The sequence below is a fragment of the Nycticebus coucang genome, chromosome 22 (genome assembly GCF_027406575.1).
Source record: "Nycticebus coucang isolate mNycCou1 chromosome 22, mNycCou1.pri, whole genome shotgun sequence".
Classification (NCBI taxonomy): Eukaryota; Metazoa; Chordata; class Mammalia; order Primates; family Lorisidae; genus Nycticebus; species Nycticebus coucang.
Window position 1 is genome coordinate 49,093,695 of NC_069801.1, and position 18,169 is coordinate 49,111,863.

The following is an 18,169-nucleotide window of genomic DNA, read 5'->3' on the forward strand; positions in this document are numbered from 1 at the left end:
TCTATTAACACCTGCAGTTTCTTTTCTCAGCAGTTCATAGTTCTCAGTTCTTTTATAGAGATACTTCACATCCTTTGTTAAATATGTTCCAAGTTATTTCATTTTCTTTGATGCTACTATGAAGGATATTGTGACTTTGATTTGATTCTCAGCTTGACTGTTGTTGGTGTATATGAAGGCTACTTATTTGTGTGCATTGATTTTTATAACCTGAGACTTTGCTGTCTTTCCTTACCAATTGCAGGAGTCTCATGGTTGAGTCATTGGGGTTTTCTAAGTACAAGATCATATCATCAGCAAAGAGTGGTAGTTTGACCTCCTCTGTCCCCATTTGGATATGCTTGATATCCTTCTCTTGTCTGATTGCATTGTCTAGAACTTCTAGCACTATGTTGAATAGGAGTAGCAATAGTGGACATCTTTGTCTGGTTCTAGTTCTAAGCAGGAATGCTTTCAGCTTTTCTCTGTTCAACATGATATTGACTGTGGGTTTGTTGTAGATGGCTTCTATCAGTTTTCTTTTTTTTTTTTTTTTTTCTTTTTTTGCTTAGTAGCTGGGACTACAGGCACCCGCCACAACGCCCAGCCATTTTTTTTTTTTTTGGTTGCAGTTCAGCCGGGGCCGGGCCGGGCCGAACCCGCCACCCTCGGCATATGGGGCCGGCGCCCCACCGACTGAGCCACAGGCGCCGCCCCTTTATCAGTTTTCTTAAGTCTTGTTATCAAAAAAGGATACTGAATTTTCTCAAATGTTTTTTCTGCCTCTGTTGAGAGGATCCTGTGGTCTTTGTTTTTAACCTCTGTTTATGTGGTGAATTATGTTCATAGATTTGCATATGTTGAGCCAGTCTTGCATCCCTGGGATGAAGCCCACCAGGTTGTGATGAATTGTTTTTTTTGATTTGCAGCTGAATTCTGTTTGCCAATATTTTTTTGAACATTTTTGCATGAATAAACCATTAGTGATATTGGTCTGTAGCTTTTCCTTGTTGTGTCCTTTCCTGGTTTTGGTATCAGGGTGCTATTTACTTTATAGAAGGAGTTGGGGAGGGCTTCTTCCTTCTTAATGTTTTGGAATAGATTCTGCAATATAGTTATAAGTTCTTCTTTGAAGGTTTGGTGGAATTCTGTTGTGAAAACATCTGGTCTGCATCTTTTTTTTTTGTTAGAAGCATAGTCTTTCAATTTCAGTGCTTGATATTAATCTGTTCAGGAGTTTTATTTGTTTCTTGTTGAGTCTAGGGAGGTAGTGTGATTCCAGGATTTTATACATTTCCTTCAAGTTTTCAAATTTCTGGGCATAGAAATTTTCAAAGTATTCAGTGATGATATTTTATATTTCTGTGGTATTGTTATTTCCCCTTTTTCATTTCTTTTTTTTTGTAGAGACAGAGTCTCACTTTATCGCCCTCGGTAGAGTGCCATGGCATCACACAGCTCACAGCAACCTCCAACTCCTGGGCTTAAGCGATTCTCTTGCCTCAGCCTCTCGAGCAGCTGGGACTACAGGCGCCCGCCACAACGCCCGGCTATTTTTTGGTTGCAGTTCAGCTGGGGCTGGGTTTGAACCCGCCACCCTCGGTATATGGGTCCGGTGCTTTACCGACTGAGCCACAGGCGCCGCCCCCCCTTTTTCATTTCTGATTGAGCTTATTAGGGATTTTTTTCCTGTTTCTGGTTAATCTGTAATTATCAATTTTATTTATCTTTTCAGAGAACCAACCTTTTGTTAATCTTCTAAATGGTTCTTTTGTTCTTGATTTCATTTAGTTCTGATCTGATTTTGGTTATTTCTTTTCTATCACTGGTTTGGGATTGGATTGCTCATTCTTTTTCAATTCCTCGGGACAGTTGTTCACGTTATTGATTTGCACACTTTCTGACTTCTGGATATGGGCATTTAAAGCTATGAGTTTCCCTCTTAGGACTGCTTTTGCAGTATCCCACGAGTTTTGATAGCTTGTGGCCTTAATTGTCATTTTCTTCAAAGAATGTAATAATTTCTTTCTTTATCTCCTCCTTGACCCAGCAAAATGTTGTTTAGTTTCTATGACTTTGTGTGGTGATTAGTGTTTCTGTTGGAATTAGGTTCTACTTTAATTCCACTGTAGTCTGTAAAGATACAAGGTGTAATTTCTATTTTTTTTAATTTGTTGAGGTTTGATTTATGACCTAGGATGTGATCAATCTTGGGATCTGATCCATGAGCTGAAGAGAAGAATGTATATTCAATAGTATTGAAATGAAATGTTCTGTATGTGTCTGTTAAGCCCATTTGTTCTAGAGTTGTATTTAAGTCTATCATTTGTTTAGTTTCTGCTTAGAGGATCTGTCCAGTTTTGTCAATGGGGTGTTGAAGTCCCTGGCTGTTACGGTGTTGTTCTTTATCATGTTGTTCAGACCATGTAGGGTTTGCTTTATAAACCTGGAGCAGGCTGGGCACAGTGGCTCATGCTTGTAAGCACAGCACTCTTGGAAAGCCAAGGCCGGAGGAATCCTTGTCCTTAGGAGTTCAAGACTAGCCTGAGCAAGTGTGAGACCCTGTCTCTACTAAAAATTAAAAAAAAAAAATCGGAAGTATTTGGAAAACCTTAGGAGTTTGGTCCAAAAATATTTAGAATTGAAATGTCTTGTTTCCTTAATCAGTATATAGTGTCACTTTGGCCTTCTTTACTTTTGTTGCTTTAAAATCAATTGTATCTGCAATAAGAATTGTCCGCTGTGCTTTCTTTGGGTTTCCATTTGTCTGAAATTTTGTTTTCCAGCCCTTTACCCTAAGTCATGATTAGTCCTTGGGGATTAGATATGTTTCTTGAAGACAGCATATACTTGGTTTATATATATTTTTATCCAGTCAGCCAGTCTGTGTTTCTTCAACGTATACTTGGTTTATATATATTTTATCCAGTCAGACAACCTGTCTCTTCAGTGGAGAATTCAAGCCATTCACATTTATTGAGAGGATTGATAGATAGGGTGGAGTTCTGTTCATCTTGTTATGTGGGATTCTGTTGCCTTGTTTTATCACACAGGCCATTGTAGTAGGTAGGCTTTTTGTCCTTTGGTGTCCTGGTATCTTTATTTTGCTGGGGACCACTGTGCTGGTCTGTTTATATACATGTTTAAGTACCTCCTGCAGGTAGTTCTTGTTGTGGCAGATTTCTTCAGTATTTGCTTGTCATAAAAGATTTCATTTCTACATAAAATATGAAACCTAGTTTTTCAGGATACAGAATCCTAGGCTGACAGTTGTTTTACTTGAGCAGAGTAAAGGTATGAGCCCACTCTGTCCTGGTTTATAAAGTTTCTGCTGAGAAGCCAGCTATTCCCCTGATGGATTTGGCCTTGTAGGTCAGCTACTGCTTATACCTGGCTGCTTATAGAATTTTCTCTTTATAACATGTCTAGGAGAACCTTTGTTTTAATCGAGTCATCCTGGTGTTCAATACTGATATAGTAGGTATATGTCTGAATCTTTGGCAATGCTTGGGAATTTTCAGCTATAATATCAACTAGTGCTTCTAGGCTTTGGGGACTCTCTCTTTCTTTTTCAGAGATACCTATAATTCGTGTGTTTGCATGCTTTGTATAGTAAGGTAACTCTCTAAGAAACTGCTCTGCTTCTACGCTGTTCTTTTCTGCTTTAAATGACTGGGCTAGTGTTAGAGCCTTCTCTTCAAGCACTGAGATTTTTTTCTTCTCCCTGGATTAATCTGTTATTAAAACTTTATGCCATGTTTTGAACCCCCTGAATGCTTCCTTCAATTTTTTAAGTTCAGTTATATAATTTTGTCCAGATCCTTGGAGACTTTGTCGTTAATTTCTTGGATTTCTTTTTGCTGGTTTTGCACTTTGCTTTAAATTCCCTTCATTGTATTTGCTATCTATAATCTGAATTCCATTTCCACAATTTCTTTGTAGTTGGAATCTTCTGTAGTAGCTCCATTGTGATCCCTTTGGGAAGTTGATCTCTTCTGGTTCTTTATTTTGCCAGAGGTTTTTTTTTTTTTTTTGCTGATTTCTCCTCATGTGTGGTTTCTTCTTTATTTCCTTCTCCTCCTTTTCTTCTCTTTTCCTTCTTCCCTTTGTTCTTCTTTAACTGTGGGTTAAAATGACCCATCTTCCATGACCTTTTCTGTTTGTCAGTCTGTCTCCCTTGCTTGACTAAGAGCCTCCCAGGGTATGTCCTTCTTCTGGGACAACTACAGTCGAATAATTAGGAAGCCCCAAACCATGCAGAGGCCAATGGGAGTTCCACGATGGCCTTGTCCAGCAGGCTCCAAGAGGAACTTGTCCAGGTGATAGCTATGGCTAGGCTTATGGTTTTGGTGGCCAAGGTGTCAAATCAAGGTGTTGGCAGGTGGCTGTTCTGGAGACTCTGAGGGAAGATATGCTCCTCTGTTTTGGCTTCTGGCAATTCTCGGTTTATAGAAACTTCACTCTAGTCTCTGCCTAGTTGTGGAAGCTGAAAGTCTGAGATCAAGTTGTTGGTGGGGTTGTTTTCTCCTGAGGATTGTTTTTTGGCTTGCAGGTGGCTGCCTTCTCCCTATCACTTAAGAATCTCTGGTATCTCCTGTTTTGTAAACTATTGATAAAGCACTTGACATCTTCTGTAGGTAGTTTATAAGAATTCTTCAGTGGATTTGGGTGTGTTTATGTATGGGTCACTGTGAAAGTTTTAAGATATCTGTATTGTGGTCTATTATTTCACTTCCAAGAAATATAATCAACAGTGTCCTTTCTGTGCAAGTTTTAACTTGCTTGGGTTATTGGTGTTGCTGGGAGGGCTTCATTTGTTTCATCTGCTCAGATTTTACATTGCCTTTTTTTTGAGATAGAGTCTTATTATGTCGTGCCCTTGGTAGAGTGCTGTAGCGTCAGAGCTCACAGCAACCTCAAACTCCTGGGCTCAAGCAATCCTCTTGCCTCAGCCTCCCAAGTAGCTGGGACTACAGGTACCTGCCACAACACCTGGCTATTTTTTTATTGTAGTTGTCATTGTTGTTTTAGCTGGCCTTGGCCGAGTTCGAACCCGCTAGCTCCAGTGTATGTGACTGGCGCCCTAGCTGCTGAGCCAGGATTTTACATTTCTTGATTTTTGTGTATCTCAAAACATTTTATAATGACCCACATAATTTGTTCAGTTGATTCATTGTATTGTGTGTTCTGACAGAGAAGTAACTGTGTAAATTAGCATATATCAAACTTTATGAGTTCAAGAACCCCACATTAAATCTTTCAATGAAAGCCTTTCTCTTCTTGGTCAAATTCTTATACACAATGTTTTATTTTTGCTGATATCTATACCTGTAAAATGTTGTTATTGTTTGTTTATAGCTAAGATTGTAAATGACATAAACTAAAATACCCGTCATTGGTTAGTTCTTGTTAAGACTCATGGAGATTTGCATTTTTTTTTTAAAGAAATATGTGCTTAAAGGATAAAGATGTATTTTATAATGAGAAGAGACATAGTGAATAATCTGAGTGTGAACTAATATAACCTCTATGGAAAGAAGTATGGATAGGCTCTGCGCCTGTAGCTCAGTAGTTAGGATACCGGCCATATACACCCGGGCTGGCGGGTTCGAACCCTGTCTGGACCTGCTAAAAAACAATGACAACAACACCAACAAATAGCTGGCTGTTGTGGCAGGCACCTGTAGTCCCAGCTATCTGGGAGGCTGAGGCGAGAGAATTCTTAAGCCCAAGAGTTTGAGGTTGCTCTGAACTATGATGCCACGACACTCTACTGGGGACGACATAGTGAGACCCTTTCTCAAAAAAAAAAAGGAAAGAAGTATGGATAATTTTCACAGAACTAGAAGTCAGCCTTCCATTTAATCCTGCAGTCCCATTCTTGGTATCTACCCAGAAGAAAAATATCATTTTATCATAAGGACATTGGCTCCAGAATGTTTATTGCAGCTCAGATCACAATTGTCAAGATGTGAAAGCAATCCAAGTGCCCATCAACCATGAATGGATTAATGAACTGTGGTATATGTATACCATGGGGTACCAGTCAGCCATAAGAAAAGTTGGAGACTTTACATCCTTTGTGTTTATCTGGATGGAGTTGAAACACCTTAGTAAAGTATGTCAACATTGGAGGTGGGGGGAGGAAGTATCCAATATAGTCAATATGAATATGAAACCAGTATATAGTCAACTACACACCTACAGAAAGAAAAAACACAAGTATGATCTAGCAAGGGAGAGGGGAAGAGGGCAGGAGGGAGGGTGATTGGTGGATCTCACCTACTGTGCACAATGTGTGGGTGTTCAGCACGCCCCCTGGGTGAAGGGGCTCAACTACAATTTGCACTTGACCTTAGAAATGAAAACAATGGGGGCGGCGCCTGTGGCTCAGTCAGTAAGGCGCTGGCCCCATATGCCGAGGGTGGCGGGTTCAAACCCAGCCCCGGCCAAACTGCAACCAAAAAAAAAAAAAAATAGCCGGGCGTTGTGGCGGGCGCCTGTAGTCCCTGCTACTCGGGAGGCTGAGGCAAGAGAATCGCTTAGGCCCAGGAGTTGGAGGTTGCTGTGAGCTGTGTGAGGCCACGGCACTCTACCGAGGGCCATAAAGTGAGACTCTGTCTCTACAAAAAAAAAAAAAAAGAAATGAAAACAATGTAACCTAAAAAAAAAAAGAGAGAGAGAATCTGAGTGTGATTAGGATAAGGACAGTGCTAGATGGTAGAGACAGAAAGCAAATCAATATCTGTGGAAACTAATCAGTAATAGATTGTAGGCTCTAATAGGGAAATTTCAAAAGAATAATGGATTCCTTAAGTACCAAAGCAACATATTTTTCACCTCTTAGCTGTATTCACAAGGACATTCTTTGTGAAATACAAACATATTGCTATGTATTAGTCCATTTGTGCTGCTGTAACAGAATACCACAGATTAGATAATTTATAATGAACAGAAATTTATTTCTCACCATTCTAGTAGCCAGGAAGTCCAGGATTGAGGGGCTGGCATCTGGTGAGGGCTTTTTTTGGGTACATCATCTGAGGGCAGAAGGGAAACAAACAGCAAGAAAGAGAAGGCAAGAGAGGCTGACCTGGTCTTGTAACAGACCCAGTCCCTGCGTAGTACCCTAATCCAGCCACCTCTGATTAGGCCCTACTTTACAACACTGTTGCATAGGCAATTAAGTTTCCAGCGCAGGTTTTTGGGGGTCACATTCAAACCACAGTATGCTGTCACTAGAGCTTAAAAGGAATGTACCCTCTATGTGGAATGAAAAAAACATTCTATATCTTTTATCTCCTATTTTCCCCCTTCTTCCCCAAATTTAGGCAAACAGATGACTTTCCTTCTTTGATAAACTGTTCATTGAATTTTTTTTTTTTTCGAGACAGAGTCTCACTTTGTCACCCTCAGTAGAGTGCGGTGGCGTCATAGCTCACAGCAATTTCAAACTCTTGGATTCAAGTGATCCTCTTGCCTCAGCCTCCCATGTAGCTGGGACTATAGGTGCCTGCCACAACACCCAGCTATCTTTAGAGACAGGGTCTCGTTCTGGCTCAGATTGGCCTCAAACTTGTGAGCTCAAGCAATCCACCCACCTTGACCTCCCAAGTGATGGGATATAGACACGAGTCACAGAGTCCAGCCTGTTTATTGAATTTTAAATGGAGGGTCTCTTACTGTATTCTGGAATTCAGGACTCAGGGGTTGGTGAAGTGACAAGGATAAATTTGGGGATCTGGTCTCCCAAAGGATCTGTCACCCTGTCCAGTTCTGCGCTGGCTGCCAGAGAAGATTAGAATTTATGGGCGGTTAGCCGGGCGTTGTGGCGGGCGCCTGTAGTCCCAGCTGCTCGGGAGGCTGAGGCAAGAGAATCGCTTAAGCCCAGGAGTTGGAGGTTGCTGTGAGCTGTGTGATGCCATGGCACTCTACCGAGGGCCATAAAGTGAGACTCTGTCTCTACAAAAAAAAAAAAAAGAATTTATGGGCGGCACCTGTGGTTCAAAGGAGTAGGGCGCTGGTCCCATATGCCAGAGGTGGCGGGTTCAAACCCAGCCCTGGCCCAAAACTGCAAAATAAATAAATAAATAAAGAAGATTAGAATTTATACAAATCTTACTCTAAGGCTGGGCTCAGTGGCTCATGCCTATAATCCTAGCACTCTGGGAGGCTGAGGTGGATGGATTGTCTGGGTTCAGGAATTTGAGACCAGCCTGAGCAAGAGTGAGATATCATCTCTAAAAGAAAGAATATATAGCTGGGTCTGGTGGGCGCCTGTAATCCCAGCTACTTGGGAGGCTGAGTCAAGAGGATCACTTTAACCCAAGAGTTTGAGGTTACTGTGAGATATGGTGCCATGGAATTCTACTGAGGACAACAAAGTGAGACATACTCTCAAAAAAAAGAAAATCTTTCTCTAATTAGGAGTGTTCAACATTTTTTCTTCTCTGGCACACATTAGAGGAGTTGTCTTGGGCCACACATTAAATACACAAACACTAATGAAAGCTGATTAGCAAAAATAGGTACATGCATACATTTCATGATACCCCTGCCTAAAATCTTTAGTAAAGCAAAAAAAAAAATAAAAATAAAAAATCCTGTAACATTTGGCTGAATGTTACATATATATTTGCCTTAGAAAAATAATAGTTATGAGCTTGGCACCTGTGGCTCAAGTGGCTAAGGTGCCAGTCACATACACTTGAGCTGGCGGGTTCGAATCTAACCCAGGCCCGCCAAACAACAACGCTGCAACGAAAAAATAGCTGGGTAGTCCCAGCTACTTGGGGGGCTGAGGCAAGAGAATCGCTTAAGCCTAAGAGTTGGAGGTTGGTGTGAGCTGTGATGCAACGGCACTCTACCCAGGGTGACAGCTTGAGGCTCTGTCTCAAAAAAGAAAAAAAAAAACGTTATGGCTTGGTGCCTGTAGCTCAACTGCTGGGGTGCCAGCCACATACACCAGGGCGGTGGGTTTGAACCTGGCCCAGGCCTCCAAACAATGACAACTATAACAACAAAAATAGCCGGGCATTGTGGGGGAGGCACCTATAGTCCCAGCTACCTGGGAGGCTGAGGCAAAAGAATCTCTTAAACCCAAGAGTTTGAGGTTTCTGTGAGCTATGATGCAACAGCCCTCTACTGAGGGTGGCATAGTGAGACTCTGTCTCAAAAAAAGAAAAATAATAGTTATATAATTTTTTGAGAATATATTATGTTGCTGATGTGTTAGGCTTTTTTTTTTTTTAGATAGAGTCTCAAGCCATTGCTCTCGGTAGTGTGCTGTGGTGTCACAGCTCACAGCAACCTCCAACACTTGGGCTTAAGTGATTCTCTTGCCTTAGCCTCCCATGTAGCTGGGACTACAGGTGCCCACCACAATGCCTAGCTTTTTTTTTTTTTTTTTGGTTGTAGTTGTCATCATTGTTGTTTGGCAGGCCTGAGCTGGATTTGAACCCGCCAGCTCCTGTGTATGTGGCTGGTACCCTAGCCGCTCAATCTACAGGCACCGAGCCGTGTTAGGCATTTTATCTTTTCCTTTTTTTTTGGCCAAGGCCAGGTTTGAACCCGCCTCCTCCGGTATGTGGGGCCGGGGCCCTACTCCTTTGAGCCACAGGTGCCGCCCGTGTTAGGCATTTTATAAATACTCTATCATTTATCTTCACAAGAGGTCTAGAATTTAATATAATTTCCCCCTTTTCCATGGATGTTGAGACTCGCAAATTTAAGTGACTTGCCAGAATCTCATAATAGTTAGTGATCAAACTAATATTCAAACCCATATCTCTGTAACTCCAAAATCGGTAATTTTTTTCAAAATACTATACTGCGGGGTTGATATGGGGACTGTTTTTATAGCTCTGCCCCAGCAGTTTAATTGTGTAGCCAGAGTTGGTTAATCCTGGGGCAAGATTATTACCCCTAAATTCATAAATGGAATTCAATTTCATGAATGTAAAATATAGGTGATAATGTGTAGGGCAGTGGTTCTCAACCTTCCTAATGCTGAGATGTATTTTCATTGCTACAAAGGGGTTGCGACCCACAGGTTGAGAACTTCTGGTTTAGGGGAACACGGCTTTCAGCCATAAAGCTTCTCTAAGTTTAATAGGGGAAATAGTCCCATCACTTGTTGATCCTATCAGCATTTCTTCCCACTTTACTCAAGGATTCAAAGACCCATAACTGAACAAACTCCTTTAGGGAAAAGTAAGCATTAACATCTTATACAGATAGCTTTATTTGGTTTTAGTGCTTTCAGAGGTATCAAAGGAAGCTTGTACTTGTCTAGTGAACATGTGCTGTTCATTATTGAACAGCTCTTGTCAGGAAGTTCTTTTGTAGTTCTAAAGGGAAGAAAATGTCTACTTAATGAAGGCTACTATATTATTTACTGTTTCCTTCACAAAAGCGTTTGAATTAGAAAGTGCTTAGAAAAGAGCATTTGTGGTTAAAAGAGAAAAACTCAATGTGAATTTAATCTGTAAGTTGTAGATGTATGTTTCATATTTGCCTTAAATTACAAAGAAAGAAGAAATCTATCTATAGTATTGCCTTCTCCATAAATCCTCTTCTTTCTTTAATGTCTCATAACTGTACTTAACTGTCTTAATTTATTATGTTAATGAGTTTCCTTTGTTCACCCAGTAAGACTGTAAGCTTTGTGAGAGCAGTTACCTAATCTGAACATTTTTTCCTGATCTTAGAGGTAGTAATTTTTCATCTTGAGACCTTTAAAGTAATTCATAGAGTGAGGTTACACAATTTAACTGAGGAAAGCATCAATATTTTTGTCTTTTAGCTGGACAAACTTTACAGTGTGGTAATATAAATGATTTTATGCTCACCAGAAGTCCTGGTAAAATTAAAAAACAACATTTTCATTAAAAAATGCCATTTAGGGCGGCACCTGTGGCTCACTGAGTAGGGCACCAGTCTCGTACACTGAGGGTGGTGGGTTCAAATCCAGCCCCAGCCAAAACTGCAACAAAAAATAGCCGGGCGTTGTGGCAGGCACCTGTAGTCCCAGCTACTCGGGAGGCTGATGCAAGAGAATTGCCTAAGCCTAAGAGCTGGAGGTTGCTGTGAGCTGTGATGCCATGGTACTCTACCGAGAGTGATAAAGTGAGACTCTGTCTCTAAAAAAAAAAAAAAATGCCATTTATTTAAAAAGCGACTTTTTAAAAATGAGTGTTTCATGGTGAGAGGTTTGAAATTAGCATTTGGTAGTGTCCGTCTAGGCCAGTGATAAAAATATGATTACTGTAATTTATTGACAGAACATTATTAATGAACTTTTGTTTTAGGGAATGTTGTGGGCAACTTGGGACATTCCTTCTTCAGTCAAAGTTTCCTTGGCAGTAAAGAACATGGTGGATTCTTATATGTGACATCTACCTACCAGTCACTGCAAGACCTAGTACTCCCAACACCACCTTACTTATTTGGGATTCTCATCCAGAAATGGGAAACTCCTTGGGCTAAAGTGTTTCCTATCCGACTGATGTTGAGACTTGGAGCTGAATATCGACGTAAGTAGTGAAACACCTTCTTCTAAGCCTTATGACCAAAGCATAATGACTAAACAATGCCTGAAATATTCAGATCTCTCTGTTTGGTGATAGAATTCAGCAGAAATAGTCTTTTGAAATAGCTAAACTAAATTTGGCCATTTTCTTGGCTTATTTTGGCTATAATGGAAAGGACTGAGAATATTGAATTAGGAAATTGGTGATTATATAGTACCTTGTAAACTTGACTATTTTAGTAGCTCATTGATAAAAACATGATTATCGTGAGAAAAATGAATTTGAACTTAAGTAACTTTCTTTTTTATAGCATCTCTGTATGCTGACCATAAACTTTATCACTTGGTTGGAAAATAGTTTTGGCAAATTATATTTTATTTAACATACAGATGCTGGAAGCTAGTGGCGTGAACACTCTCAGTGGGTAAGGTCAGCTACGGAGGAAGCGCTTCCTTGCCCGTGGTTGTAGCAGTGCAGCTAAGTTGGATTTTTTTTTTTTTTGGTGGTATTTGGCCGGGGCTGGGATTGAACCCGCCACCTCCGGCATATGGGACCAGCGCCCTACTCCTTGAGCCACAGGCGCCGCCCTAAGTTGGATGTTTTTAAAGGTTGCATACAAACTTTAAACTTCTTTTTTTTTTGTAGAGACAGAGTCTCACTTTAGGGCCCTCGGTAGAGTGCCGTGGCCTCACACAGCTCACAGCAACCTCCAACTCCTGGGCTTAAGCGATTCTCTTGCCTCAGCCTCCCAAGTAGCTGGGACTACAGGCACCCGCCACAACGCCCGGCTATTTCTTGGTTGCAGTTTGGCCAGGGCCAGGTTTGAACCCGCCACCCTCAGTATATGGGGCCAGCGCCTTACCAACTGAGCCACAGGCGCCGCCCTTTACTTTAAACTTTTTATCTTCACATAATTAGTGCCCTGTGGTAGTAATCAAACCACTTAAAAAGGCTCCCAACTCCTCCACTTAGGAGCTCTGTGCCTTTGGGCAAGTCACTCAAGTTCTCGGATTGTCAGTTTCTTTTGTAAACTAGAGGTAATAATGCTTGCATATTATATTACATTAGATTGTTAAAAGAATCAAGTGAGATAGTTAATGAAACATTGTATAAACTGTAAGACAAAATATGTTCTCAGCAAGTTAACTTTATTCTTTCACTCGTTTATTTATTCATTCAGTGAGATAAAGACCTATGATACATCACAAATCCTGGGAATTCAGAAATGGCTAAGACCCGGTTATAGACTCCTAGGAACCTTTATTAGGAACACATACATAAGTCATGATTATGGTAGTATATTATGTTAAAACCTGTGCTCAAAATTAAGTTCATCTGAATCTGCTAAACTTTATAGGGAAAGGGAAGAGTTGTATGCAGTGTATCTTCCTGTCCTGTACAGGCATTTCAAACCATAAAGTTAAGGGAGGGCCAGCCAGTAGGAAAACCTATGATTTGGCTGTCCTAAGCTTAGTCCTGATTAGAAGGTATAGAAGAATGAAGTTGTTTTTGTTTGTTTGTTTATTTGTTTGTTTTGAGGCAGAGTCTCACTCTGTTGCCCAGGCTTGAATGCCATGGCATTAGCCTAGCGCATAGCAGCCTCAAACTCTTGGATTCAATTGATCTTCCGCCCCAGCCTCCCAAGTAGCTGGGACACAGATGTGTGCTGCCATGCCCGCTTCATTCTTTTTTCTATTTTTAGTGAAGATGGGATCTTAGTCTTGTTCAGGCTGGTCTTGAACTTCTGAGCTCAAGGAGTCCTCCTGGCTTGGCCACCCAGAGTGTTAGGATTACAGGCATGAGCCACCGAGCCTGGTCCAGAAGAGTGAACTGTTGCTGGGTGCAGTGGCTCAAGTCTGTAATCCCAACTACTCAGGGGACTGAAGGATCACTTGAGGCCAAGAGTTTGAAGCTGCAGTAAGCTGTGTTCATGCCACTGTACTCCAGCCTGAGCGACAGACCAAGATAGGTAGGTAGGTAGGTAGGTAGGTAGATAGATAGATAGATAGATAGATAGATAGATAGATAGATAGATAGATAGATAGATAGATAGAATGAAGAGAAAGAAGAGAAAAGAGAAGAAAAGGAGTGAACTCTTAAAACTTCTTGAGCACAGAGGAATCAGGAGATACTTGTTTTCTGGATCCTATCAATTCAGTTTGAAGAAAGAATGCTTCCTAACAGCTTGTTGGTCATTTTTGAAACTGCTACATCAAAAGTCTGCTACCATGCTAAATAAGTACATTTTGAGCCCTAACTTTGATATATTGTAGTGAGTCATTACAATTAAATTTTGGAAAACGTATTAGCCATAGTGTTTCTTTTACCAAAATTTTAAGCTGCCAAACTTAATCTGGTCATTTCTCATTTCCATAGTCTATCCGTGCCCACTGTTCAGTGTCAGATTTCGGAAGCCGTTGTTTGGTGAGACGGGGCATACCATCATGAATCTTCTTGCAGTAAGTTGGGGTTTTGTTTTTCTTTTTCCTTACTGGCGTTTGTGTAGGAGAGTGTTCATGCCTTTAATTTTATTCCAGCACTGAAATAATTGTTTTCTTAACCATTTGCCCAGCTTTTTAGTTGCTTTTGGGGGAGCAGATTTGATTATTTCCTCACTCTATCATGCTGAAAGCTTAGCTCTAATTATCTTTTTTCCCCCCTGACTTTTGCTTTCCTTTTTAATTGACACATTATAATTATGCATTATTTATAGGGTAGGTTTTGATATTTGGATCCGTGTATACATTGTATTATGTTCAAATTAGGGTTATTAGCATTTCTATCACCTCACCTCATGTATTTATCATTTCTTTGCGGTAAGAACTTTTAAAAAATCTCTCTTCTAGGGCGGCTCCTGTGGCTCAAAGGAGTAGGGCACCAGCCCCATATCCCAGAGGTGGTAGGTTCAAACCCAGCCCCAGCCAAAAACTGAAAAAAAAAAAAAAAAAAAAAAAAAATCTCTCTTTTAACTATTTTTAATATACAACACCTTACTGTTAGCCATAATTACCCTACTTCTCCCAATCCTTCCCTGGTCTTTGGTAAGCACTATTCTACTCTCTACTTCTATGAGCTCAACTTTTTTTTTTGTTTGTTTTTGTTTTTGGCCGGGGCTGGGTTTGAACCCGCCACCTCCGGCACATGGGACTGGCACCCTACTCCTTGAGCCACAGGCGCCGCCCTTAGCTCAACTTTTTAAAAAAAGATTCCATATATAAGTGAGATCATTCAGTATTTGTCTTTCTGTGTCTGTCATATTTCACTTAAGGTTTGTCCACATTGTCTCAAATGACAGGAGATCATTTTTTATGGCCAAATTGTATTTCATTGTGTATATATGCCACATTTTCTTTATCTGGGCCTGGGAGGTCTGTGAGACTCCTCTGCAGCAAAGGCTGAGGTGTCTGCAGTGATGATGGGGACTCTGGGTCTCCAACCTACCTTTGTCCTGTGAGAAATCCCTTCTGGCTTGGAGTCAGTCCTGCTGGGAGAGGCAGTGTGGCGTAGATAGAGTGCTTGCTCCCCTCTTTACAGTGCTATCCTGGGGTTCCAGATTCCACAGAGATTTTGCTATTCACCTGGTGATCTCCAGCATACTTCCTGATAAGTGTAGTTGTTTTGATCCCTTTTTGTAGGAGGATGAGCACTAGGCAAATCTAGTCAGCCATTTTGCTGATGACACTTTCCTCCAATTATCTTTTAAAGAGATTTGAACAATAAGAAAAGTTCTTACAGATTTACCCATCTGGTTGTCATTTCTAATGCTCTTCATTTCTTTGTGTAACTTTGTATTTTCATCTGTTGTCATTTTCCTTCTATTGGAATAATTGCCTGGAACATTTCCTGTGGTATAGTTTGCTGATGATGGAGCCTTTCAGCTTTTGTGTCTGTAACATCTTTATTTCTTCTTCATATTTCAAAGATGTTTTTGCTGGATATAGAATTCTTGGTTTTGTTCTTTGGAGTATTTTAAAGACATTGCCCGACTGTCTTCTTGCTTGCATTGTTTTCTCTGTGTCTTTGTTCCTCTCTATATAGCATTCCCCACCCCTCCACCCCCGCTTTAAAAAAAGAAAAAATACATATATATATTTTTAAAGCCAGAGGTGGTGGCTCACGCCTTAACACTGTGGGAGGCCAAGGCAGGAGGATCACTTGAACTCAGGAATTCAAGACCAGTCTGAGCAAGAGTGAGACCATGTCTCTGCTAAAAATAGAAAAATTAGCTGGGTGTCGTATTGGGCATCTGTAATCTCAGCTACTTGGGAGGCTGAAGCAGGAGGACTGTTTGAACCCCTGGAGTTTGAGGCTGCTGTAAGGTAGGCTGATGCCATGGCACTCTAGCCTGGGACAACAGAGCGAGGCTCTGCCTCAACAAAAGAATAAATAAATACACACACACACTTTTTTTTTTTTTTTTGTAGAGACAGAGTCTCACTTTATGGCCCTTGGTAGAGTGCCGTGGCATCACCTAGCTCACAGCAACCTCCAACTCCTGGGCTGAAGCGATTCTCCTGCCTCAGCCTCCCGAGTAGCTGGGACTACAGGCGCCCGCCACAATGCCCAGCTATTTTTTTGTTGTTGCAGTTTGGCCGGGGCTGGGCTTGAACCCGCCACCCTCGGTATATGGGGCTGGCGCCCTGCTCACTGAGCCACAGGCGCCGCCCCCCCCCCCACATTTTTTTATGACTCATTTGGAGCAATTTGTTTATTATGTGCCGTGGTATCGTTTTCTTTGTTTCTTGTAGTTGGGGGTTCATTGAACTTCTTAGATCTGTGGGTTTTCATCCAATATATTTCCTGTTCACTCCCTTCTCTCCTTCAGGAACTCCAATTACAAATATATTAAGCTGCTTGAAATTGTTTTACAGTTCACTAATAATGTTTTAATTTCTTTCTCAGTCTTTCTTTGTGTTTCATTTAGGATAGTTTTTATTGCTACACTTTCAACTTTGTTAATCTTTTATAATGTTTAATCTGTTAATTCCATCTATATTTTAATAAATCTTAAGCACTATAATTTTCATGTGTAGTTTTACTTAGGTCTTTTAAAATCTTTTTGTTTTTCAGTTTGAAGGTGTTTACATGTGTTAGGTAGAGTCCCTGTTGTAGTCGTGTCCCACAACTACATTCCTAGCAGGAATGCTGCACGCCCTTACTTTGTGTCCGTTAGGTAGGAGCACACCAGTCCCCTTGCTCCTCCCTCCTTCTCCCTCCTTCCTTCCCCCTCCCATCTTTTTAAATCTTTTATGTCTCTACTAACTTTTTGAACATTAAGAATACAATTATGGGCGGCGCCTGTGGCTCAGTGAGCAGGGCGCCAGCCCCATATACCGAGGGTGGCGGGTTCAAACCCAGCCCCGGCCAAACTGCAACAACAACAACAACAAAAAAGAATACAATTATAATGACTATTATAATATCTTTGCTGATTCTAACATCTTATATCAGTTCTGGTACAGTTTCCATAGATTGATACTTTTTTCCCTTATTTTGAGTTGTATTTTCCTGTTTCTTTGCAAACTTAAACTGTGATTTTTGCCTTGTTGGGTGCTGGATATTTTTTGTGTTCCCATCAATGTTCTTGAGCTCTGTTGCCAGAAATGTAGTTAAATTACTTAGAAATACCCTCCATCTCACATCATATTTTACATCTCAGTAAATGCTAGTTCCAGTCTCTGACCATAAAATTTAGAATCATCTTTAACTAACTCTTTTTTTTTGAGACAGAGTTTCACTCTGTCACCCTCGGTAAAGTGCTGTGGTATCACAGCTCACAGCAACCTCAAACTCCTGGGCTCAAGCGATTCTCTTGCCTCAGCCTCCCAAGTAGCTGGGACTACAGGCACGCACCACAGTGCCTGGCTATTTTTTTGTTGTAGTTGTCACTGTTGTTTAGCAGGCCTGGTGTGTGTGGCCAGCGCCCTAACCACTGAACTATGAGCCACTCTTGCTTATATAATTTTGTTTGGTTCAGCCACTCTGGATATTGTATGTGTGTGCAGGGGTGGGGGGGTTGCTTGTGTTTCTCCACAAATATACATTGAGTGCCTAAGATGCTCCATGCATTAGGTATATAGCAAGGACAAAACAAGTGAGAGTCTGTACCCTCTTGGAGTGTACCTTAGAGGAAGGCAACAGATAAATTTGGAAAATTATTAAATGATGGTAAAGCAGGCTAAGCATTCAGATATTTATTTAATGCTGTATGTAGGGGTATATGAAATGGTTTTACTTCCTTAGAGTTTATAGTCTGAATGGAGAGCTAAAATACAGTGGCACTTCCATTACGCATTTCCTTATTATTGAGATAGATAGGAGTTTTAAATATTGATATTCTTTTCATTTGTGTTTATTTTACTACTGTAAGTCAAATACTAACATTGATGAATTATTTGTTCTACTTCTATCTGCTTTGGCCCAGGACTTCAGAAATTACCAGTATACCTTGCCAGTAGTTCAAGGTTTGGTGGTTGATATGGAAGTTCGGAAAACCAGCATCAAAATTCCCAGCAACAGATACAATGAGGTAAGATTTATCATGAAGGCATATTTTTCATAGTTGGAAACATGAATGAAAGTTAAAAAATACATGGCTACTTATAAATTTTATTTTTAATTAATTGACAGGTAAATCAGTTCATTGTATTGTATGGCCT

The 18,169-nt window shown here is 40.7% G+C and overlaps 1 protein-coding gene across 4 annotated transcripts in view; it reads left to right on the plus strand.

The window, feature by feature from the left end:
- The window catches only part of ZFYVE9 (zinc finger FYVE-type containing 9), a 187,414-nt gene that overhangs the window by 129,416 nt on the left and 39,829 nt on the right, over positions 1–18,169 (plus strand). For all 4 annotated transcript variants that reach the window (XM_053576451.1, XM_053576454.1, XM_053576452.1 and 1 more), the window contains 3 exons: positions 11,289–11,513; positions 13,887–13,969; positions 17,935–18,039. In XM_053576451.1, coding sequence (XP_053432426.1) covers positions 11,289–11,513; positions 13,887–13,969; positions 17,935–18,039 — 413 coding nt within the window. The remainder of the gene's footprint in view (positions 1–11,288; positions 11,514–13,886; positions 13,970–17,934; positions 18,040–18,169) is intronic.